This window comes from Megascapheus bottae, chromosome 13, assembly GCF_031878675.1.
Source record: "Megascapheus bottae isolate mThoBot1 chromosome 13, mThoBot2.hap1, whole genome shotgun sequence".
NCBI lineage: Eukaryota > Metazoa > Chordata > Mammalia > Rodentia > Geomyidae > Megascapheus > Megascapheus bottae.
In genome coordinates, this window is record NC_143521.1 from 5,031,160 (window position 1) to 5,057,323 (window position 26,164).

Sequence of the window (26,164 nt, forward strand, 5' to 3'; positions counted from 1 at the left end):
TTAAATTGTCCCTAATTCCTAGGTGACTGATCTCTTAGCCATTCATTCATTCAAATATGATTTATTAGCCATATGTTCCTCTTCTTGCTTTGAGTACTAAAGGTACATCTGTTAGTACTTCTGCATTTACAGAAATAACTATAGGGATAAAGATAATCAGTAAAAAGTCCATCTAAAAGGCTGTGCAAAGGAAAAACAGTTTGTTCTGAGAATATAGACCCTAGACTGGTGATTGGTTTAAAATAACCAAATGAGTTGACACCTATGTTCAGATCTGAAAGGTCTTAAAGTTAGACAAATGTGAGTCTGAATTATATGCTAAGCAATTTTGTTTTTGGGGGAGAAAGCCAATAGCCAATATTGCTTTATCTGTTTTTACAACACAAAGGAAACATTAAAAACTTACAGTGTGGAGAACCCTACTGAGACAAACCATGTAACAAAGCAATATAAGGCAGGAATAACAATAAAGTTACAACATATGTTTTTAAATTTTTTCCATTATTTTTATTGTAATTAATAGAAGGGTTACATTATATTCACCAGATAGAAGGTGCATTACTTCACACTACAACATAGGGTTTTTAAGGGGGGGTACATGTGGTGACCTATGCGAAGTGCATAGGACATACTTGGACAGTTATTGTTTTGTACTATGGTAATTTAAAAAAAAACACCAGTGGCAGTGGTAATATGCTGCTTTCATTTTAATCAGTACTGCATAAAGTGTAAATAATTCAGTTTTTGCCAGATAGTGATCACTGACCTACAATCATTCCTAAAGTAGTTTACTTCCAAAAAAAATGTCAGCACAGTACAAGTTTTCAGCATGCTGTACATTTTGCTTCAAGATGCATCATTGTAAGCTCAATACATCTTGCAAACTTCATATCTTTTCTCTATTTTTTTTCTTCCAGTCCTGGGGTATTGTCCCTAAGCTCTTCAGCTCAAGGCTAACTCCCCTACCCTTGAGCCACAGGGCCACTTCTGGTTTTCTGGTGATTAACTGAAGATAAGAGTCTCTCGGTCTTTAGACTCAAAGGAACATAGGCTTAATGGTTTCCCTCATTTGTCATAATCAGTAGAAACCTTGGGCTCTACTAGCAGACATTTACAATAGAACAAAACCTAGAGACATAAGGCCATATAGAATGACACTAAATGAAAGGACCTCCAGGATATAGAAACAAAAGCCCTATAATGAGTGATTGTTGTCCTTAATGTACTATGTTATCTCTCATCTCTTTTGCTGTCCCTTGGTTATCTCATATTGTTACAGTATTTCACCTGGTTATCTGATATATTCTATATATGCATATTTGGTTATTTGAAGTCTGATAGGGAAGGGAGGAAAACAAGATGAGGCGTGGGGATGGAGGGTGGGAAATGGGGACCAAGACATGAGAAAGGGTATCAATGAATGTGAAGTAATGCACATTCTATATGGTGAATATAATGTAACCCTTCTATTAATTACGATAAAATATATATGAAACAAAAGAGTCTCTCGGGCTTTGTAGTGCTCCGGGTGGCTTTGAACCAGGATCCTCAGATCTCAGATTCCTGAGTAGCTTAGGATTATAGGCATGAGCCACCGTGTCTGGCTTCTTCTCTAATTTTTAAAAATGTTATTTTTACTGGATATTCATCAGTCATATTCTTATGAGCTTCACACAAACTGACAACCTTACCTTATCATCTTATTCAATTCATTATTTTTGGTTAATATGTTTTATTATTTTATTTTGAAAGACCTTCAAGGGTGTGTTTCTATTATTTATGTAGCTACATACTATTGTACTCCATATAAGTTACAGCAATCTTATATAACATTTAAGGATGTTTTAAAATTTTAAATTTGTATTAATAATTGGAATTTGATAGTAATTAAAAGATAAAGACTCATCATGTAGTATTCTTTGTTTAATGTTTAATGAGAATTTCCAAAGAATTGGCAGTTACTAGCATTTGAAATGGGCTATACTAAAATAACTCTCTTTGAAACCTATTCATTTTCATTTTCAATTATTCTGTCACATTAATTGTAGTGTTCTAATTTATTTTTCAGTGAACAAATTCCCATCAGAAACAGACTGCTTTGATCAGTGGGAAATTACTTAATTGTTTTTAAAGTACTTGGTGACAAATACTATTAATTGTTAATTCCAAATAGCACACTATTAGTCATTATCTGGATAATGGATGTTCTCTGAAATTTTCAGGATCAATTAACAACCAAATTAAACTGCTTCTTTAAGGCAATAAAACATTTTACAACAAGACACTAAAGTGGTTAGGCTCTATTAATGATATTTTGCTAGTAAGAACTATTTATCCTCATTTTGTAATATTAGACTAGCATTGTCGAGTGTCATTTTTACTTCTTACAAGTTCAAAATGTAATTAATCTATTATTTTAATATATTCAAGAAACATGATCACTCTTGAAGTATTTGGGAGAATTATAACTGAAGTACTATGAACAAAGCTGTTAGAATTCAAGTCTGAAAGGATTTAATAGTTGGACAGTGCAGTTAAAAGTTACACATAAGAATTATAAACAAATTGTCAATTAAAGTGTTTAGTTTATATCCTAGTGGTTTTTCTTTCATACCTAATTTTAAAGATTTTAGTTAAATGTTATTTAGTATTACCTATGGATATTTTGTTTTCCAAATAAATAACAGCCTATTTTAATAGCAGTGACTTTTGATAGGTCTTAATATTTCTATGCCATAAAAACCAAATGTATGGGGTAATTTATAAACAATATAATTTATTGATTACAGTTCTAGAGGCTGAGAAGCTTAAGAACAGTATTTGCCCAGGGCAGGATCCTCAGAAACCTATCTTCTAGGTGTACCATCTTCATCTGGCAGAAGACGAAAATAGGTAATCTTTTTGTTGCTGTTGTTGCTGGTTGTGGGGCTTGAACTCATGGCCTGGGTACTGTCACTGAGCTCTTTTGCTCAAGGCTAGTGCTTTACCACTTTGAGCCACAACAACACTTCCAGTTTTTAAATGGCTAATTGGAGATAAGAGTCTTACAGGGAATTTCCTGGCTGGGTTGGCTTCAAATCTCAATCCTCAGATTTCAGCCTCCTGGGTAGCTAGGATTATAGGCATGAACCATTGGTGGTAGCTGAAAATAAGCAATTTTTACTAGGGAATTAATCTGACTCAAGAGGGTTCCACAATCACTTTATCATCCCACAACACCATTATATTTAGTTTTTACTATAAAACACATCTAGGAGTCACTTGTAATCGAAGGTGTATCTAGAAAATGCCCACTACCCTTCTATTATCAAGAAGGAAAGAATAAATGATGTTATGACAGCCTGGGAAGTTTATGATTCTTCATGCTGTTGATTTAATATTTTGTATCCATTGATAACAAAAGTCAAGTTGCTAGAATGAGAAAATAAGACTTGAATATATTCCTTGTTATTTAATGTAACACTAACTTGCAAAGTTTAAACACTAATGCTATACAATATTGGTTGCAAGCAAAAAGGTAAAGAAGTTTTTGATGAAAACTTGTATTTTCTCTTTCACCTTGATGAAGTTATCATTTCTGTATATGGTAACAGCTACAATGAAATCACAATGCAATACAACTAAGAATAATACATATCATATATTATAGTGTCCTACTGCTACTGTAAGATACCTACCAAAACTTTAGTAATCTAAAATATCACAATTAAAAAGTTTTGAGGTCTACAAGCCCTCAATCAGTTTTATTAGCCTGAATTCAAGGTATCTCTCTACAAGCTGATTCCTTATTAGGCTTTAGAGAATGCATCCATTTTCTTATGTTTTGCAGCTTCTCTTGGTCACTTGCACTTTTTAAGCCATGATCCTTCCTCTCATCATGCCATCTGTATACTTCCTTTTCCAGAACTGCTACCATTGGCTCATACCTTTCTGTTTCTGTCTTGTAAGATCCTTGTGATTACAACTAAGGCATTTGAAAAGTTTCTCTTAATTATATCTAGAAAGTTGTTTCACCATGAAAACCAACCAATCCATGGGTGGTGAAAAGAATACAAAGATAGATGGAGACCATTACTCAGCCTACAAAATAAATATGAATTATTTCAAGGTGATTTGACGTTTAAGATGTAGAATAAAACTTACTGAGATGAAAAATAGAAAAAAAGGAATGATTTTTGTCCAGTACTATTCTCTAACAAATGAAATTATGTGGGAAAATTTATCACAATTTTAAAAAAAGGAAAAATAAACTCAGATGAGTTGAAAAGAAAGGACTGTAAGCCTACATATACCATCATCTTTGTTGCTTTCAAACAACAAAGAGGATCAACTGGAAGGAACTCAAAATAAGTGCTGGAAATTTGATTGGAAATGTTTCCCTTTTCTTGATAGACACAACTGTGTTACCCCAAATAAGCTCAAGTCCCTTGCTAAAACACACAAACATACATGTAACAGAAAGTTGTGGAAGTATAAAAGAACAGAAATAACCCAACGTAATTACAAAGCACACCTAAACTAGAGAAAGAAAATGGACCATATAGACATGTTCTAGTTCCATGAAGGAACTCTTCTGTATTCTTAATAAGACAAAGTACTTAGGTCCTGATTATTACAATAAACAATCATGCCTAGCCTTTACCTCATGAGTGCAGCAGTTTACATTTTCATCTATGAAAATCCCACTGGCTTAATCCAAAGGAAGGAAATGAATGGAAAAAGCAACAAATATTATCAGCATAAGTGAGGAACAGATGCCACCTACACAAACAAGTCTGCACTCGATGCCCTAATGCGCTTATTTCAGTTATCAGGAATACAACCACAAAATATGATAAAATTAGAAGTGACCTTCTGAAGAAGAAGGGTAACACGTTTTGTTTGAAATGATTTTGATGATATAATTATTGATATACAATACTGATAATTATTCCTTACAAAACTGTAGATTAGTCCAATGCAAATGGACATACATCTGAGTAAGAGAAACTATCAGGACACAGAGTGAGATGAAACTACCTAAAGACCAATATAACAAGTAAGGAAAAGTTATATTGTCATTTTCCTTACAATACAATTTATGATTTGTGAATTACAGGAGATTATTTCTAGCTTGACCAGAAACACTGAAAATCTGAAACAGAAAACCAAAAGTAAAGAAGCAGAGCAGTTGCTGGTGGCTCAGTGCTTATCCCTCTCAGGAGCCTGAGATCTGAGAATCCTGGTTCAAAGCTAGCCTGGGCAAAAAAGTCTACAAGAGTCTTATTTCCAATCAACCACTCAAAACCCAGCAGTGAGGCTGTGGCTCAAAGTGGTAGAATCAAAGCCTTGAACAGAAAAGCTCATGGACAGCACCCATGCCCTGAGTTCAAGCCCAGTGACTGACAGAAAAAAACAAAAGTAAAGTAAAGAAACAGGAAGGAAATTTCCCCATGTCAAGTATCATTGGCTAAGTGTTCTTAATAAATCTTAATTAATGAAATCAATGCTAATTACCTTGATTACCTCAATGTTGGAAAATCTATGTTGAAATGTACTGGATAAACGAATTGTTTCTTTCTCTTCAGAAGTTGCAATCTGACTAGCTGCTATGCATATCACATTCTTTATTGTTTTCCTGAATGAATAATTGCTGTTTTGATGAAGAATAGTCTAAACTGGTAAAAAAAAAAATGATGGGCTGTTGAAGTTACCAAAATGTTAGTACTTAACTTTATTTCAGCAGATCCTTGTAGAAAGGATTTCCATGTAAACAAAGTCACAATTTTATAAGGAGACTACTGTTACTGGTTCATTTTTAGGATGAGATTTAGTTGTGGAATCTTATATTTGTTTTCAAATACATGGTAAGCAAAAATTTACCTTCATTGAAGAGTTTCTTCAAGGTATTCATCTTGTTTGCCCCTTTAGGTGAAATACAGCCACTATAAAATAGTCTGACACCTCAGGACTATCAACCTTTCTGTTGGTGTGAAGAGTTAACCTTTGTATAGAGAAATCCAATCTCTCTGCTTTTCTCAACCTTCTGTCTCTGTTTTCCCAACTTCCGGCTCAGGGAAGCTTTTGTTTGCTTGCTTTTGTTGTGAGTTTCTCCCTAGTCTTTATTTCTGTTCAGTAACAAATAATGAAGAAAAACATTTATCTAGAACTGTTTTTGTCTTATAAAACATTTTATTGTCATCTTTATAACTTGTGCCTTTCTTGTTAAGAAAACAAAGTTGAACCAATGTATAGAGCAACCTATAGTGAATGACATCCTCAAAAACATATCTATAAAGATTCATAGGGATATATGAAATAAACATCAATGAAAGCAAAACTATGATGAAATAGAATAATAGTTCAATCTACTTGGTGAGTGTGGTTTTGATTTTGAACACTTAGGCTATGTCAGTCCAATTCAAGATAAAGAACAGTCTGGTTTTCATCAAGGTTATCTGATCAAAAGAAACAACACATATAAACAATTTGACACCTCTGGATAAAAGCCTTCCAGAATTTCCAAAATTGGCACTCTACAATACTGCCATTATTCATTTTTGTTACTCAACCAAACAGATGTTCTACTTCAATGTAGAGTGTAACTTTGTTCTGCCGGGCTTTTCATACAAAGAAGCAAAGAACGGAAGTTATTCATTTCTGCATTCAATAGTTGGTAATAAAAGAAATTATTGATGTGTTCACTCTTATGTGCTATTGTGTTTGGTATCTTAGGAAAATGGAGAAGTACAATATATTATTACTAACTTTAAGAGGATTACAGTATACTGGAGAAAAAAAGGATACACATACACACACACACACATATATCAACAATTCAATATAGGATAGAAGTTGTACAATTTAAGAAGCAAATGATAGAGATGAAAAGATACAAATTTAAGAGATCAAACAGGTAAAGACTCATGAATAAGGTCTTAGAAGATAAGCAGTGGATGGACATAGGGATACAGTAGGGGTGAAGACTAAAAAGTGGTTCAGAAGTAGTTTTTTTTCATCATAGATATTGTAATGAGTTCACAGAATGATAAAAGGTCTTCCATTTTATATCCCATTTCCCACATGTTGTCAACAAACACAAGCAAGTGATTACCTAGAGAAATTCATATTTGGAATTAATTTTCATAAATAATGCAACTGGATTCTATAAGATGAAGATGTATGACAGAATAATGGGCAGCCTGGGGTCTTCTAATGTACAACTGGTAGATTTTCTGAATGGCACGCCCTCTATTATAGAACACTCCAAACAGCTGGGTGTTGGTAGCTGATACCTCAGGCTAGCTACTTGGGAGGCTGAGATCTGAGGATCATGGTTTGAAGCCAACCCAGTCAGGAAAGTCCTTGTGATTCTTATCTCCAATTAAGGCATAGCCCAGAGTTCAAGCTCAAACAATGGCACAAAACAACAGAAATCAATAAAGCTGATTGTCATTCATGGTTTTACAATAATAAACATGTTCCTTTTTGACAAACCACATGCAAATGATGCTTCTTATTGGAGAAAAATGAGTTAGGTGCAGTTAACATGATGAGAAATATGTTGGGGTATTTCTTTTTCAGCAGGGCCTAGGGCTTATTGGCTTGGCACTTTATTACTTGAGCTATATCTCCATCCCTATTTTGGTAGCTATGCTTTTTTTCTGCTTGTTCACACTACTGAGCACTGATCCACCAACATTTCAAATTTCCAAAGTTGCTGGTGACACGAGTCAACCACCACATCCAGCTATCCTCTGTGGAGTTGGAGTTGTCAGACTCTTCTACCCTGACTAGCTTCAAACTGTAATCCTCTGTCTCTCATCCTTCTGTGCAGCAACAATAATAACTGTGTGCCACCAGCACCCAGCTACAAATGCAGTGTATTTGATTTTGTTACATCCAAGACCATTCAGGGTAATCAGTCTGTGATGGTTTGCAGAGGTTCCTACTTTGGCCCATATAGACAAATAACTGCACCCAATACATAAAGAATTAAGTATTGCAGAATAACAAGTCAAACAGGAGACTAAGTGTTTGTTATAATGTGTATATTAATCCTAGATATGAGCATCCGGGAAGGTAGAAAATGGGTAGTGATTGTTGCCAAATAAATACTCTCAGTATTAGTCCCACTCCCACCAACAACCGTCAGCCCTACCATCACCACCACACCGCCGTCACCACTCCTAGTTTCAAATGGGTTGCCACTTCCTGCAGTTGATTTTTTGCTCCTAAATCTCACTATTTTTTTTTGCTTGGGCTGGCCTTGGATGAAGACTTCTACTTCCTGTCTAGCTGCGACTACAAGGCTGTACCACAATGCCCCACTTAGGTTTTGAATTAGTCTTGCTAACTTTAGCTTTGGCTTGCCTCAAACTATGCTCTTCCCATTTCTGCCACCGGCAGGGTAAAAGTATTCCCCCAAATTCAAACATATATACTATTTGGAGCAGGGGGTGGGGGGGGAAAGGGGGGTGTGGAGAAGGAAGGATATCCAGAATTTTCATTGCACAAATCCTTTTCCTAGAAGGTAGGTAGCCATTTCTCAGGGGAAATACATGTATTTTTTTTTCCAGGCTTGAAAGTGTCAGTGAAGCATTAAAGCATTAAACTTGAATCACAAAGTTAAATGGGTACCAGTATCAATGGTATAACACAATCTAGGATTTGGGCTATTTTATACTGGTCCAGAACATTGATTTTCTTTATGATTATTCCTTATTTTTCAGTTTTAACGCTATTCACACTATTCTGTAGCAGAAACATTGACAATTCAGAGCATTAAGTAATCATCTTACCATTGTTGTTTCTTGAATGGATCCAAAACTGTTAATAAAAATGTTGACTACTACATCAACAGGAATCCCTATGACACAAAGAACACAGTCATTAGCTGCAAAAATCTTGGCTAGATTCTGCATAATCCAGTTTATATATCCTTTATTTATCCTTTTTCAGAAATCTACAATAAGACATGAAATCTTTGGTCTTAAGGTAATATATTTAGATTTTTTTCTAAGTAGGGATCACATAAAAGCCAAAAGCATGTTGAATTATATTTTATGTATTTATTAACCAAAAATAACTTTCCTCTTAAATTGCAGACACTTGAAAAAATATGTTTTCATTTCAACAATGTTTTAATTGGCCTATTAAAGAATCTTCAAGAAAGTGTAAACTGTTTCTTAAACAACTGGAGCTTTCTTATATTTTTCTAATAATTTCCAGTTCTTACATTAATTGGTATAACTTTTATTAGTATGCTTTTTTTTTAATCAGACATAATGGGGGCATTAAAAGGATTTCCGTCTGGAAAGTAATTTTAAAGTTCATGGACTGTAAGCTAATGTATGTTCAAATGTTACACATATCTTTCTTTTTAACTCCTTGTGGCTTCTGGTTGGGCTATCAAAGGGAAAATATGACTGTAGCCTTTTAGCCATCTAGCGTCTGACTGATGGAAAACAGGTGGCTAATCATTCCAGGACAGACATGTGACAGCCCAGACCAAGGCTGCTGTTGAAAGTAACTGAATAGGCCTGGTAATGAACAGAAATCCTGTTTTTACAACATACGTGTATAGCTATTTGACTGGAAGCAGCTGCAGACTTTTTCTTTGCAAAGGAGAGTCAAAAAAATTAAGCCTTAAAATGTTAATCTGATCTACATCAAAACCTGTCCTCAGCCATCAATAAGGATTACAGCATTCCCTTATGTGAAAATATTTTGCACAATCTTTCCTAACTCATCAAGAAGATTTAGACAACAACAACAACAAAGATGAAAGCAGAACAAAAAATGTGGTTTATATAAATATGTAATCTGCTCATGATTTTTAAGTACAGTTTTCATTCTTGAAAGGTGTAATAAATGGTAATCTTTTGTTGGGATAAACATCATCTCTGTTGTAGACCACATAGTGACTTTTGTTCATAAAGTTCACATTTTTTAAAAACCACATGGCCATTCTCTATTTCAGCAAAAGCGTAGAAGGAATGTATTTTCAAAGTGAAATAGCAACAAAAGTAGAATTTAAGTGCATGCCACAACTGCTCTCCCTAAAGAATACTTTTACAATCACAATGGTTATTGTACAAATTCTAAAGTCTTTGTCTGTAAATGATTGCAGGTGTGTCAGAGGCTAAGTTTTAAATCACCGAACATATAAAAACACAGCACTTAGAAAACCTATTACAGAGCTTAACCTATTCATTACCATGTAAACTCTTGTTTTTATTCTCTACTTGTAGCCATATAAAATTATTGGAATCAATATATTGCTTATTAATAAATATTTTAGGCACTAAATTTTTCTGAACCTAAGCAGACTTCAGAATAGTTACATGACAATTTGAAATCTCATTGTTTTGACCCTGATAAAGAATGATTATATATAGATAAAATTATTTTCTAAACTATAAAGAATGAATAGGGTTGGGGGAGGGAGGGTGGAGCAACAAACCTTTGAAATTTGGTCTTATCCTGGGGTCATAACTGACTAAAAGCCTGTTCAAGATGTTGCTGGTGGAGTTAGCAGGGACTCTCGCGAGGTCTTCTGGTGACTGCTGACTATGAGAAAGAAGAAAAAAACCTGGTAAAGATTAAGAAACTAAAATAGATTTTTTAAAAAACAAATCCACAACTATTATATGGCCTTTCTAAGTAGAATTAAAAAGTAGAAAGCACTGCTGGAAGCACAAGAGATATTTGAATGAAAACTAACAACAAAAATAAATACTTTAACATTTAATTTTACTAAATCCATAATACTTTGTTGTAAACACTCTAGGTTAGTTTTTATTAAGTATACTTAAGCAAATATTTCACTGTCCTTTGAGAAGTTGTGATCGAAGTCTAAGCATGCACAAAAAGGATATATGTACTTGGGTTGAACTCAGAGCCTTTCTTCCTCACTTAGCTTTCATTCATAGCTTGGGCCCTACCACTTGAGCTAAATAACTAGCTTTTTTTCTGGTTAATTGGAGAAAAAGTCACATAGGTTTGTATGTCAGGGTTGGATTTAAATTTCAAGTCTCCAGTCTCAGCCTCTACAGTTGCTCGGGACTGTAAGTGTGAGTCACTGGCACCCAACTCAAAGAATGTTTTAAAATGATACTTATACTTAATTCTCCACCTAAGCAAAGATTCATGTAAATAATATAATGTGGCCAGAGAGACACTCTAAAATGTCATAAAATCACACAGATACTAGAAAAATGAATTTTCCCAAGAATCCCAGTGGCTGACCTCCCTGTTGAGTTAAATATTAAAGTTTATTTAAGAAATCTGATAAGACTGAATTAATACATATAATTCTTCAAAATAGAAAGCATTGAGATAGGAAACACTAAAGTAGAAAATGAAAATGAATCAACTAAATTTCCCAAAGGTAAAGGAGCAAATACAGAATTTAAAAAATGGTAGTATCAAATAGAATATCACACCTTCAGAGATTTGAGTTTTGCTAATGAGATTTTCTATTTCATTGCAGGTGAATTTTTAACCTCCTTAGAGTCAATTGTTCTTCCTAATCAAACACTCGGAACACTACAGGGAATAAAGGGCTGTAGGAAACTTGAGTATTAAGATGAAAATTAGTGTTCAAACCCATCTATAAGTTTTCTCACTCTAGGGAGGAAAATAGAATTGACTATGAAATACACTTGTATTGGATGAATTAAAGACAGCTATTATTGTGTTTCATGATGTGTTAGTTCTAAGTGCAGTCCTTATAAGCAATGAAAAGACAACACTAATTTTTGCAGTTTAAAACTTTCAGGCCTCTTTTTTATCATCTGTAAGCTGAGTCAATTAGACTCAACTTCAAGCCATGTATCTCTAGCACATTTTGTAATTCTTCCATTAATCTGTACAGAATAAGTCCTTCCTACACTATTGGATTTCTTCTTTCTCAATGTGCAAATCTGAACCCAGACTGTCATCTAAATTGCCTTAATACTCATATCTTCCCTAAATTTTGGTCTCTATCATGTCACATCAGTGCAATAAAATAAAAATGAATTAAGAAATTATTTGGCATTTATTTCATAGCTCTTTCCCCATACTGATATGTAGATACCAACTACACAAATAAGATTGCTTCAGACCATCTTATTTTTGTGATAGGTAGATAGGAATTCTTACCATGCAAATTGAAACTGTCATATTCAGGAAATCATCAGTTACTCCTCTAATCCTGACTGCGTGGATGGAAAAGCAAGCAATTTAATTTCAGTTTGGCAATGTGGAACTTAAGCATCAGTGATTCCATTTTAATGCTTAACCTAGTCTCTCCATTTGCCAGTGAAGAAGCCTTGACCATATCAATATCATCCTGCAATTCCTTTTTTAAAAAGCAATGCTGGAATTTGAATATGGAGCCTCATGCTCGATTGCTGGGTACTCTACACAGGAACCACATCTTTAGCCCTGCTTCTTATTATTTTGGAGAAAGTGTCTCTAAACATTTCTGTATAAGCTGGTTTTGAACAGAATTCTTTCAGATCACAGCCTCCTCAGGAGCTAGGACTATTTAAATGAACTACTAGCATTTCTGTAGTTGTTTTATTATACCTAGATATGTTATATAATATTAGTACACAGATTTATATGTACTATATACTATTAGTATACTATAATACTGTATATTATATGTCTCTATTTCTCCTCATAGTTTTGTGCTTAACTACAGAAACTCAATGCCAATTGATTAAAAAAACCTTAAAATATCAAACCAAAGCTAAACTTACCAGGGATTATTTTTGACCAGTCCTGGGCTTGGGCTCAAGGCCTGAGAACTGTCCTTAAACTTTCTCAAGGCTAGAGCTCTACCACTTGAGCCACAGCACCACTCCTGGCTTTTTGCTATGTATATGCTACTAAAGAGTAAAACCTGAGTCTTCATGCATGCTAGGCCAGCGATCTACCACTAGGCCAAACTCCCGGCCCCTTACCATGGAATTTTTCAAGTATCAGATAGCCCCTTGTCTTTTCTTTTTATTATTTTAATATGTGTTTCCACAACTGTCACAGCTAACCCAACTGATATAATATTTTAATCAGCAGTTTACCTTTCTTTACAGTAGAAACTCCAGAATACTAAATTTAAATAAATCCCCATGCAATTTATATTCACATGCATGAATTCAGGTTTTCCCCAACCTAAAATATTATTTTGTTTGTTTTACAAAGAATAGACCCACATTAAAATAATCTCTACTGATGAAAACACACACATCCGTACAATAGTGAAAGCTAGTATTTTTGAAAATAAGCATAGGTCAAGAAGAATTAAATTATTTTAACTAGGCTTTGGACTTCAGGTCTGCTTCAGCATTTAAGTTTCCATCCCCTAAGTCTCAGTCCAATGTTTTATTCATTTGACTACACTATTTGTTTTATTTCAACAAATCTATCAACAATTAGAATGTATTTCAAGGCAGGATATTCCATGTCTTGGAAATATGATATTAATTTTAAGAAAATAACTTACCCTATTCAGTCAAAGTTATCAAATGACTAGAGAAAATAATGTTTTATATCAAAACCTTTCTACAACTAGTTCTCTTTTGTTCCTTTGCCTAAACTTGAACCAAAGTCATTACTAATATGTAAAGTTATGCAAGGAATGTGTCAGGATATAGAGCAATGTGATGTAATGTCTCCTAGCACTGAAAGAAAAATCCACAATTGCTTTCTAAATGGAGAACTTCAATTTTCCATTAACTGTAGAATGTTCTCATTTATACATGATCCCACAGTGAGCAGTTCAAAACAGGTTTGTTTGAGCATACTGTCTCAATCTCCCTCAACTCAATATTCTGAGTCTAAAGGAATTATTACTTTATTATTTTATAGGGTTATAAGTTCAACATGGTCAAAAGGCCTCTCAGATCTGAGAGTGGAACGATGGGAGTTGTTCTGGGCATGACATTGAACAAGTTCAAGGCCCCAGACATAAGGGAAGAATGAGGTATGTAGAACTTAGAGGCTGTGCTAGTTCTGTCACAGTGACTCTGGAGCCCTTCAAGTAAAAAGCTATCACAGAGAATCCAATGAGAGTTATGTTCTTTTCCCAAACTACACAATATTTGCAGTTCTGTGGACCACAGAGTAAGAAAGACTCCACAGAAACAAATGTAATCATTCATCTGTATGCAGCAGGAGCTCTGACTCTGTGGGATGCTTTGATTGGTGTTAATTTTCCTCCTGAGACAGGAGAAGATACAAGAAAAAACAAAAGATCCTTGTTGGGTTAGATATTAGGTAACAAATGCCTTATTTTCTGAATTCCACTCTGAGGGTTTTCAAAGGACTTATCAAAGAAAGCAATACAACTGCAAATAGTGGCCATAGTGTTTCATTATAGTGTTGGCATTATAGTGTAAAAGCCAGTTGAGTAGAAAACATGTCAAAACAGTCATGGGAAGCCAACAGACAGAAATCCCTGTGGTCAACTCTAGAGAACTTTCAGCAACAAAATAAACCAGAACTGTCTTACAATCTGAAATATGAAAGAAAACCCATCAGTCCATTCAGAAATAAATAAGAAATTGAGTAAAAAAATACACAGGGAAAACAGACAGATCTCCTATTGAGAATTCTCAGAATGGGTTCAGATCCTCTGGTCTCAAATTGATGTGTAAGTGTGAGCTGGGCACAGGAGCTGCCTTCCCAACACCTGGAGAGTGCATCAGAAGAGAAAGAGGAATTGATGGTGGAGACACTTGACAACTGCCTCAGCAAAAATTGGAAGTTACCCTTAGCTGTGATACATCATGTTCATTGCATAGACCCTTGAAACAAAATGATCCTATGGTTTTCCTCCCCTAAAGTGAATCAGGGATATTCATTAAAACATCATCAAGCTGGGCACGGTGGCTCATGCCTGAAATTCTAGCTACTCAGGAGGCTGAGATTTGAGGATAGTGGTTCAAAGCCAGCCCATGGAACTCAAGGGCAGAAGACTCTTGTTTCCAATTAACCACTAGAAAACCAGAAGTGGCACTGTGGCTCAAGGGGTAGGGTGGTAGCATTGAGCTGAAGAGCTCAGGAGTAGCACTCAGGCTCAGAATTCAAGCCCTATGACCGACAAAAACAAAAACAAAACAAACAAAACAAAAAACATCAGAAAATCTAAATTGGGAGATAATCTGTAAAATGCACAACTAATAGTCTCCAAACTATCAAACTCTTCAAAACATGCAATGTCTAAACCACAAGGAATATGAGGACTAAATGTAACAGAATAATGATGGGATCTAGGGATAGATAAAAAACATCAAACAGAAATTAGGGATATCTAAATAAAATGGAAACATCAGTTAGGAACAAGCTGTCAATACCGGTTCCTTAATTATAAAATGAAGATGTATCACACTAATGAAAAACCAACAGCAGAAAAAAAATATTGGTACAAGTACTGGGAACAGTTTGGGCTACCTTGACAGCTTTTCTATAAATCCCAAAGTGTTTTAAAACAAAATGTTCTTCTCCTTTAAAGGGGAGTTTCAGAAAAGTTAGTATTATTCAACTCCAAATCCCAGTATTTTCCAATTCCCAATCTTAGCCATGAGCACAGAATTTTCCAGGGATTTGTATATGTCCAGGCCAGTAACAGGACAGTCACAAGTCTGATCAACATGGTAGCATCTGCAAGTGTAACAGTTCCAGAGCCTTGCTACAGATCTAATGGATAAGGCTAGCTAATCTTAGACTTTCAGTCTCCAAAACTAGAAACTTAAATACATTTCTTTTATAACGTATCTGGCTTTTAGGCATATTTTATAGCAGTAGAAATTGATGAATACACTAAGATTCTTTAAAGAAATTTAAAAAAACAATAAAACTTTATCAACAGTGCAATTGCTAAAATGTGTATTGTCTTTTTCTTTTAGTTGAGTTATTCCTTATTTCTCTAGACTCTGTCAGAGTATTTATTAAGTACCATTCATACTTCAGGCTTTTATTCTGAAACAATAGCAGTATTTAAGGTAGGAATAAAGACTTTAACCTTAAGTACTCAGGAAGCCAAGACTCAGGCTCTCAGTTTGAAGCTAGCCCAGGCAGAATACTCTAGCTGACTCCATTTCCAATTAACAAGCAAAATCTGGGCTTTGAGGCAAAGCTCAGTGTCAGCCATGAGCATGAAATTCAAGTTACATGCAAGACTCTGAGTTCAAAATCCCACATAGTAACAACCAAAAACCTACAGTATTAAAACCATGAGTTTACAAAAGCAGAACATGTGATCTTCAATCTTGAATGTAGGAAAGATTCAGGTGAAGACATTCACAATTTACCAATGTCTAAATTCTGGCCACTGGCCCAAGATTCGATTTCTCTCTTTTCTTCTCTTCTCTTCTCTTATCTTCTCTTCTCTTCTCTTCTCTTCTCTCTCTCTTTTTGCTAGTTTCTGAGGATTGAACTTAGGGCATGGGCACTGAACTTGAGCTTTCTCAAGGCTAGGGCTGCTCTACCACTTGAGCCACAGCACTGCTTTCAGCTTTCTCTGTGTACATGGAACCTAGGAATCAAACCCAGGGCTTCATGCATGCTAGGCAAGCACTCTGCCACTAGACCACACTCCCAGCCTATGATTTAATTTTTTAGAATGCAGTTCAGACATCATTATTTTTAAAAATACAACAAAACTAAACAAGCATTTCTTCAGAAGATTCCAAGAGGTAGAAAAAACAGTTTGACAAGAATTTATACAGACAAAAATGGCATGCTTGAAACATGAGCCGTTCTGTCATTTAGTTAGCAGATGGGGGAATGCAAATCAACAATTTTGTCAAAAATAAACTACACTAGAAAAGGTGAAAATCCAGAGGAGTGAGAAGTCAGGGAAATGTATATTTCCTACATGGTTGCTTAAAGTGGTAAAATAACACTGAACGAATAAAATGAGGACATAGCAAGGGAACTGATTCCCAGCTGGTAGAGAAAAAGATGAGATGGGGTGGACAGAGAAACACTAAAGAAATAGAATGAGGTATGACTGTAGTTAGATATCTTGGGGCTTGAACTTAGGACCTGAGCACTGACCTTGGGCTTTCTCAAGGCTAGAGTTCTACCACTTGAGCCACAGAATGTGGTACCGGAATCAAACTTGGTCTTTGTGCATGCTAGGCAAGCACTCTAACACTAGGCCACTCTCTGACTTCTGCTGTTATTTTTGAGTCTAGCCCACGTTGGTCTTGAATTCACAATCCTCTGGCTTTAGCCTCCCAAGTTTAATGAGTTAATAGGAAAGCACCACTTGCTAAAATGGTGAACTAGAAAAATCTGGACTCTCCATCCCAACATGCATACTCATATTCATTGGCAGCCCATGGATCAATATCTCTCATGAAAACTCTTAAAAGGTAGTTGAATATCCTCTATACTCCTAAGTAAGTGAGAATTCAGCCACATTGCAAACCAATAGGACAAGAGGAGAACTCTGGCACTACAATCCTCATCCCAATATGATAGGGTTAAATCCCCAGAGGATAATTTCTCCCTGAGAAGCAAAGATCTGATTTCCATGAACAGGAGAATGCCACAGTTGTAGTGAGAGTTGGAATCAGAGACAAGAGTGAGCACAAATATTCCTTTTCTCTGCTTTTCTGTTCCTTATGCCCTCCCCCCAACACATGGAGGGTCAAACTTCCTTTCATATATAACTTTCACAGACATGCTCCAAACCCACACTTTACAGCACCCTAAGTATCCCTTAATCCAGTCCTGCTGACACCTAAATTGAAAATTGAATGGCCAAAAGACAAGGAAAAGGAAGAACTGTAAAAGCAATGACTAAAGCAGATCGTCTTGGAGAAATGATCATCTCTAAGGCTATCAGTTATCATATTGCAAAAAGACAAAACAGACTTTTAGTTGAAACTGTCATCTGACAGGACTAGCTCACTCGCTCATGCTCTCTCTCTCTCTCTCTCTCCCTTTCTCCCTCTCTCTATGTCACACACACACACACACACACACACACACACACACACACACACACCACAATCACAAGAGTTTTAGAAAGACATTAGAGAATGAGAAAAGGGCCAGAACACTAGAAAGACATAATAGTAAGTATGTAATCACCCAATTTAGAATCATAAATATATAGTGAAAATAATCATGGAAAGTAATTACAATACTGTAACAGAAGAATTTCAAACTCTGCTTTAAACAATAGAGAAGACAATCAGAAAACACAGATCAGAAAAGAAACAGGAACTTGTTCTCTACTATAGGCCAAATGTACTCTCCTCTCTTCTCCTTTCTTTGTTTATTTTTTGCTAGTTCTGAGGATTGAACTCAGGGCATGGGCACTGAACTTGAGCTTTCTCAAGGCTAGGGCTGCTCTACCACTTGAGCCACAGCACTGCTTTCAGCTTTCTCTGTGTACATGGAACCTAGGAATCAAACCCAGGGCTTCATGCATGCTAGGCAAGCACTCTGCCACTAGGCCACACTCCCAGCCTATGATTTAATTTTTTAGAATGCAGTTCAGGCATCATTATTTTTAAAAATACAACAAAACTAAACAAGCATTTTTTCAGATGATTCCAAGAGGTAGAAAAAACAGTTTGACAAGAATTTATAGAGAGAAAAAGTAGAGGTCATCCAAGAGTAGCAGAATATCTTCCAAAGCATAGATAAACATTCTATAGGTAAATCACATGTCATGACAAAATGCTTTAATGAGCCTAACATGGAATAAGTGTCTTTTTCAATGGTATCAGACCAAGTCTTTTCTAATGCGTATAGAATGAAATTAGAATTCAAGAGCCAAAGGAAAACTGGTAGTCTCACAAATACGTGTTTTCAACATATTTTGAGTGATCAAAATGACAAAAGAAAAACCAAAGTTAAAATTAGAAAATACCTTTAGACAAAAACACAATATACTCAAATAAGTGCTAAATAATATAAAAGCACTATGCAAAATAAATGTATAGTGTTAAATAACTACATAAAATGTTCTCACATATACAGTCCATATTTACAAAGTACTACAAGAATAATATAAGTAGAAAGCTAGCAGAATTTAGGAAATAAAATGCAGAAATTATGAGAGAAAAGAGATAATAAACATTTCTGAGCAAAATAATACCTTGAATTTGGAAAATGTAAATAAGATTAGAAAACATTAACAAGAAAAACAAAGAAAATGAGATAATACTCAAAATCAACATTGAAACTACAAATGATTCCACAAAGTACAAAGCATTGTAAGAGAATATGGTAAGTTACTTTATGTCAACAAGCTAGAAAACTCAGAAATAATGGAAAAATTCTATGCATCACATTAAGTCTGAATCATGTAGAACAGAAAATCTGAATTTATTTATAGGTTGTAAGAAAAAATGACTCAGTAGCCAAAACTTCCCAATAAAGAAGAGTTCAGGGGACCAGGAGTTTGGCCTAGTGGTAAAAGTGCTTGCCTAGCATGCAGGAAGACCCAGGTTCGATTCCTCGGTACCACATACATAGAAAAAAAAAGCCAGTAGTGGTGCTGAGGCTCAAGTGGTAGAACTCTAGCCTTGAGAAAGTCCAAGAACAGGGCTCAGGCCCTGAGCTCAAGCCCAGGACTGGCAAAAAAAAAAAAAAAGAAGAGTTCAGAAAGAGATGGTTTCTTTGGCAAGTTATACCAAGAATTGAAAGATAAAGTAATGCTTATTTTTATCAAAATCTTCCAAAATATTGAAAGTAATGGAACACTATGAATATCTTAATGAGGACAGAATGACTCTGATTCCAAAGCCAGACAAAGACATAACAAAAAACAAAAATGCCTATAAGCCAATACTCCCAGAAACCACACACACACACACACACACACACACACACACACACACACACACACACACTCTTAGTGAAATACTTGGAAGCTAAATTCAATAGTACATTGAAGGATCTTACGCTATGGCTGACATGAATAGGATGGATAAAATAACATGATTATACCAAAGCAGGCATAGGTTATATCTGATAAGTATTAACATGCTTTCCTGATTTAAAAGAAAAAAAGTTCAACAAATGAGGAATAGGAAATCACTTCAATCTTATAAGAAATGCCTTGTCTTATAATACTATAGCTAACATAATACTCAATAGGGAAAGAGACTGGTGTTTCATGGCCAAGAACAAAGTACTGTCAAATCTAAGCAAGAGTAGTTAGACAAGGGGGAAAAAGCAAGCAAAAGGCATCCACATTAAAAAAAGAAGTCTCTGTTTTTTCAGACATGATCTTGACCAGAAACAGTTTGAAACAGATGCACATAATTTATACATGTGTGGGCATGAACACAATCACATACACACAGTACCCACACTCAGCATTGATGGTAAATTCACTCAAATTAAGAGATACAGTATCAATTTTTTAATACACCAATAGGAATTCTACAAAAATTTGAAAAGAAACTCATTCATAAAATCAACAAAAAGAAAAATATTTAACAGTAAGCTTAATTAAGGTAATGAAAAATATTGTATACAAAAAAAGAATTTTATGAAAAATGAAATGTTAGGCTGGAGATGTGGCCCAAGCAACACAGGCTTCCCTAGTAAGTATGAGGATCTAAGTTAAATTCCTAGCTGTGAAAAGAAGAAGGAGGAGGAAGAGGAAGAGGGAGAGGAGGAGGATGAAGAGGAGGATAAAAATGGAAAGACATTTGTAGATGGAACACTGAATAATATTTAATATTGCCAAATATACTACCAAAGAGGAATATTAGGATGAAATGTAATCTCTATCAAAATCCCAATGGAAATCAAGAAAGAAATGAAAAGAAGTTCTAGATCTGGTATGACCCTGTGTTACAGTTTTTGACACTATAACAAATACCTGAGTGAAACAGTAGCAAGGGTGAGAGATTTACTTTGGATCACAGCTTCAGATGGTGGAGTCCATCATGGAGAAAAGAGGAAAGAGTATGGTATGACAGCGGACTTGATTTTATGGCAGCCAGAAAAAGAAAAAGATGTCTGTCTTAGTGGGCATTCTCCCTTTTTTCCCCCATTAAGTTTAGTTTTCGATAAATGATGCAGAGCAAATGGGCCATTTACCTTAAACTACATATAGAAATCAACATGAAATGGATTAACAGATTAAATAAAAGACCTGAGAAGTTCTAGAAGAAAACATGAGAACAACAAAAAAACTTTATGACATTAATCTTGGCAATGTCAAGGTAACAAAACTCATAGTAGACTAATAGGACTGTACTAACAATCATATTCTCGTCCTTTGATAACTCCCTATTACTATCACCTGCTTCTGTAGATTTCCTACTATGATTTTCTACTTGACGACCTCTCATGACCTTAAAAGATACTTTAAAGATACTACAATACCTTTAAGACACAGATTCTTTTATTAGGACAATTCATTTAGCACTTCCTCTTTTTGGCTATCACTTCATGAATTCTAACCTCAGCAATTTACTTCTAGACAACTTTATATGCTCTTGCAGCATTTGTATTATTAGGATTCTATGCTGTTCCATTTTTGAAAGTTCTTTCTACATGCTCTCCAAGTCAGTGTTATGTCACCTAAGGCATCAATTACTATATTTATTAATGTAATGCCAAAGTCCTTAGCCTCCAATTCTTCCCTTCCAAAGCAGTCTGTTGTGGCTTGCTGGGCACATCATTAAGTTTCCCCTAAGGTATCTGCCCCCCTATCCTAAAGAACCTCTAAAGATCCGCTCTTGATTTCTTTTTTTTTTAATGTCATATTTATCTACTTTCAAACTCAATGGGTGTTATGGCTTTCTCTCTCTTTATCACATGTCTTCTGTTTTTATTATTTACCATAGCAAAGATACCTAATCACCCTAGATGTCCCTCAGTGGATCAAAGAAAATGTGGTATACATAGGACAATGAAATTCTACTCATCCATTAGGAAGAATGATACTGTGCCATTTGTAAGGAAATGGAAAGACTTGGAAAAAAACATATAAAGCAAAGTAAGCCAAAGAAACATAGGCTGGGTGGTTCTCTGTTTTGTTTTTGTTGCTGCTTTGTTTATTTTTGTTTTTTTTTTTTGTAACTAGAACATGCCTGTAAATCTACAAGTAAACACACTGAATGACTAAAATAAATAACACTAGAATAAAAATAAGTAACACTAGAATATGATAAATTATATATGACCTTAGTCATTAACACAGAGGCCAAAGGAGGCTATGCTATGCTTAGGAGTGGTGGACAAAGGCTCCTTAGCAATGGGCAGATGGTCATATATTCTAGGGAATGAACTCCAAGAAAAGAAAACAAGAGGTATGCTTTAGTGGCCATTGTTGCTATTTTTGTTTTCTGTTCCTTTTGTCTTGTTTGTCAGTTAGTTTGCATTTGGGAATGTAAGGGAGGGCACATAAAAAGTAGATTGAGAATGAACAAATACAGTAATGATTCTCACTAGACACTATGTGAAAAGACCTGGATATCTTATGGGTGAGGATGAGAGGGAAAGCATGGAAAGGGAGACATGATTCAAAAAGTTCAGTACCGATTGTATCTGATTCATGCAACTGTAATACCATTTAGTGTTCTTCAAAAAGTTCATTAAAAGTCTGCTTCTTATCAATATCATTATCCTAATAAAATATTTTAAAATAATACCTATTGGAAAAATTTTCCTCAATCATGTTTTATTTATAGAACATGATGGATACTTCTTAAGCAGAGTTTAATACAGAAAAAAAGCTCCAAATGAGCTTGCTCTCTCTATTGTTTTTGTTTTGATTTCTGAAACAATTGGCTTATTATTTAAAATATTTATAAAGTTACTACATAGAAACTAAATTTTAAAGTCTTGGCTTTTTTCTAAGGAGACTGACACATATAAACAGCAAGCTCAACCAGCATGAAACATCATTGGTTAGTGTGCCTAAAAACATCAACTCTGCAAATTAAAAATTTAAATCTCTTTTCCAACATTTCTCCTAAGTAAAGTTTGACTACATAGGATTCAGAAAGAAGAATAATAGCTAAGGGTGTTGGGTTTAGGAACATGTAGTCATTTTCCTTTTTCTTAGTCTGTAAAGCAAAACCTGGGTAGATTACAAGAGGGCCAGGTGAGGGAAGAAAATTTGAAATGTTAATCACAATTTCAAGTCTTCCCACAAATCATGGAGGAAAGATAGCTAAATCTCCTTGGCATGAACATGAACTTTCCTGGGAGAAAGGAAAATTCCTTCTAGGTGAGGAGGGAAGTAGATGTAATGACTTATAAACAAAGAATTATGCCTATTTGTGGGAGACTGAGCCACACAGATTTGGTTTCCTCCTTAAAGGCTAATAGCTGAACAATTTCTTTATTCATCAGACCCGTTATTACATAAGTATCTAAAAAACTAAAACTATCATATGCTGCATTGTATTTAAAACAAGTAACAATTCCTTCCAAGATAACCAAAATATGTGAACATGAGTGTATTGGCACTTTTAATTAGGCAACATTAAGTCTGTCCCATAGTATTTGTGGAGAACTGGCTTGATACAAAAATCCACAGATGCTAAAGTCCCACATGTAAATCTATATAGTAGTTTTATAGAACCTTCCATATACATAAATACATAGAACAACATAAATGCTTTGTAAATACCTCTGTCACTCTACTGTTTAGGAAATAATGACAAGAAAATGTCTGTACATGTTCAATACAGACACAATTTTTAGTCATTTTCTTCTTAGTTTTATTTCAATGATACTGAAGAATCACACTTTAGAAAACAAATACATCCCCCAAATCTCAGGACTCATTGAAGGTTTGATCTCCTCACAGACAAAGTTTTTAAGACTGTTTTCCATCCAGATTGGTTGAGTCCACATATAGGAAACCCAGAGGAGAACCATCTATATTCAGTACTGTTATCAAATGCTTCCTAACAAGATTAACATCATCTCTCATTCCTAACTGTCTGGATTTTGCTTAGAATCCTATTGGGAGAAAATATTCCTTGACTGAAAAATGCAAGGAGCCAACACTTTGTCCCTGATAGAACCCATAATTACATGATGATATAAAGGAATACAGATCTCTCCAGTCCATTGGCAAAAGTTTCCTTGGTGTCTGCTATGGCCAATCATTTGCCTGGGCCTCAGAAAACTACCAGCAATAAAAAAAAACCCTCCCCAAAGCATAAAATGATATGTTTTCTTGTAATTCAGCCCCTGTCTCATAAGAAAACTCACTATAAGCAGGTATCAAAAAGTTACAAGTTCCCATAACATACAGTGGTTTGACTTTTATCTGATATGTGTCAAAAACTACTACCCTTGGTACAGCTGTATTTACGTAAAGGCTGGCTATTCTGTTGTAAAGATAAATATGTTATGTTTATATTTGTTTTGCTTTTTCCACAGGCACCATTTTTCATTACTTTTTCATTTACTATATGAAGGCAAAAAATGAAAATGAAATCGACTCTGTATTATTTAAGTTAAAAACTCAGCATTCTGTCAGGAGCCGATGGTTCATCCCTCGCTACTGAAAAAACTGAGACTACAAGTCCAAAAACAGCCAGAACAAAGTCAATATCTCCAACTAACCACTCAGAAACTGGAAGTGGTGTTGTAGCTCAAAGTATATGTAACAACATGAAACATGGATAGAACAGGTCATTAGATTATGTGAAATACGCCAGGCATAGAAAGACAAGTGAATGGTTTCACTCACTTGTCAAAACTAAAAACCACATCTTATAGAGTAGATCAATGGTCATTACATAAAGGGGAAGATGAGGTGGAGATAATGAGTAGGAGTTGTATCCTGCGTAGAAATTAGGCTGTCCCATGGAGGTTGTGTATATTCACCCCAGAGCATTACACAAGGAAGAACTTGGCTAATGGAACATTCCTCAGAACATGTCCTGTCATTCGGCCACACATTGACAGAATAGGTGACCAGGGATCTGTGAAGAACTGCTACATATCAATAAGAAAATCAACAAGTAAGTAAATAATTGGAAATACACTTTGGAGAAGGAGATACTCTAAAATATACACCAAATGGCTTAAATTAAAATGATTGCCATCCAGTTTTGATGAGCATGTGGAATGGAGACTCTTCTGCACAAAATACTGGAATGTAATGGAATAGCCCTTATCATCTAATACTATGCATCTGGGTAATCCATTCCATTGACACAAAAAGCATCTGCACATGAAAGTGCACATCTACAGATGTATAGATCTTTACTGGTGATGGAACTGAACTACAAACATGCTGAACATTCACCATCAGTACTAACTGTGACAGTTGAACTCCAGCTGAGCTCTGGGATCATCTGTAAGGTAAGAACTTCACTGTAAAGACCTTCCCTTGTCCAAATGGCTTTGATGAAATTTGCTGATGACCAGATTGACACAGAGCTTCTAACTCCCTTATTCATCACACAGACTAGCTGGTTTGCCCTCACTAACCCATCTGTACTAAGTTCATTTAAGGCTTTCTCCTCAACAAACCCCACAGTTTCCTCCTGCCCCGGATGTTGAACAATCATTGAAAAATAAAATACATTATCAAAAAGGAGTTCTCTTAAAATAGAAGCAAAAATACCTGGCTCATACCTGGGTCCTGAACAGAAATAGAAGCCTTGTGCTTGAATATGGAGAAAGTGAAAGACCTTACTCTTGGAGCATTCTCTCTTGCAACTATCTTTTTCAAACAGAGTGTCCTTAACTATACTTGCATTCATGCATTTATAACACACTTCCCAATGTTAAAAAAGAGCCAAACTCACAGATACAATCTTATAGGTATAATGATTAGCAAAATAAAGTAGACAAAATAGCACCTATGCTTCTCTATGTAGATTTGAGGGTCCAGAAGAGGCAAGAATACTCCAAGGTAATAAGAATCAGAAGTGATCGGACTCTGGAAGGAGGGAATATCTGGAGAACAGCCTGTAGGAATGTCTAGAGTAAGAGAAGTGGTCCATATTTTTGTCTGAGTGACAGATTCACAGGGTTCATGTCAAATGACTTGCGTATTACAACCTCAACGTAAAAGGTGAAAAAAAACAGATGAAAAAAATTTGCTACTACATTGCATAAGTTATCAAAATCTTCTACTAAGGAAACAATAAACTGGACAATTCACAAGCTAACATTTGTTGATATATACAGTGTATTGTACAATTAAAACTATAAATGCAGCAGTGACACTCACTAG

The 26,164-nt window shown here is 35.1% G+C and overlaps 1 protein-coding gene across 1 annotated transcript in view; it reads right to left on the minus strand.

The window, feature by feature from the left end:
• Glrb (glycine receptor beta) overlaps positions 1–26,164 on the minus strand; it is an 80,847-nt gene that overhangs the window by 32,438 nt on the left and 22,245 nt on the right. The window contains exons 3-4 of the mRNA XM_090343203.1: positions 10,445–10,551; positions 8,781–8,848 (exon numbers count right to left, since the gene is read on the minus strand). Coding sequence (XP_090199329.1) covers positions 8,781–8,848; positions 10,445–10,551 — 175 coding nt within the window. The remainder of the gene's footprint in view (positions 1–8,780; positions 8,849–10,444; positions 10,552–26,164) is intronic.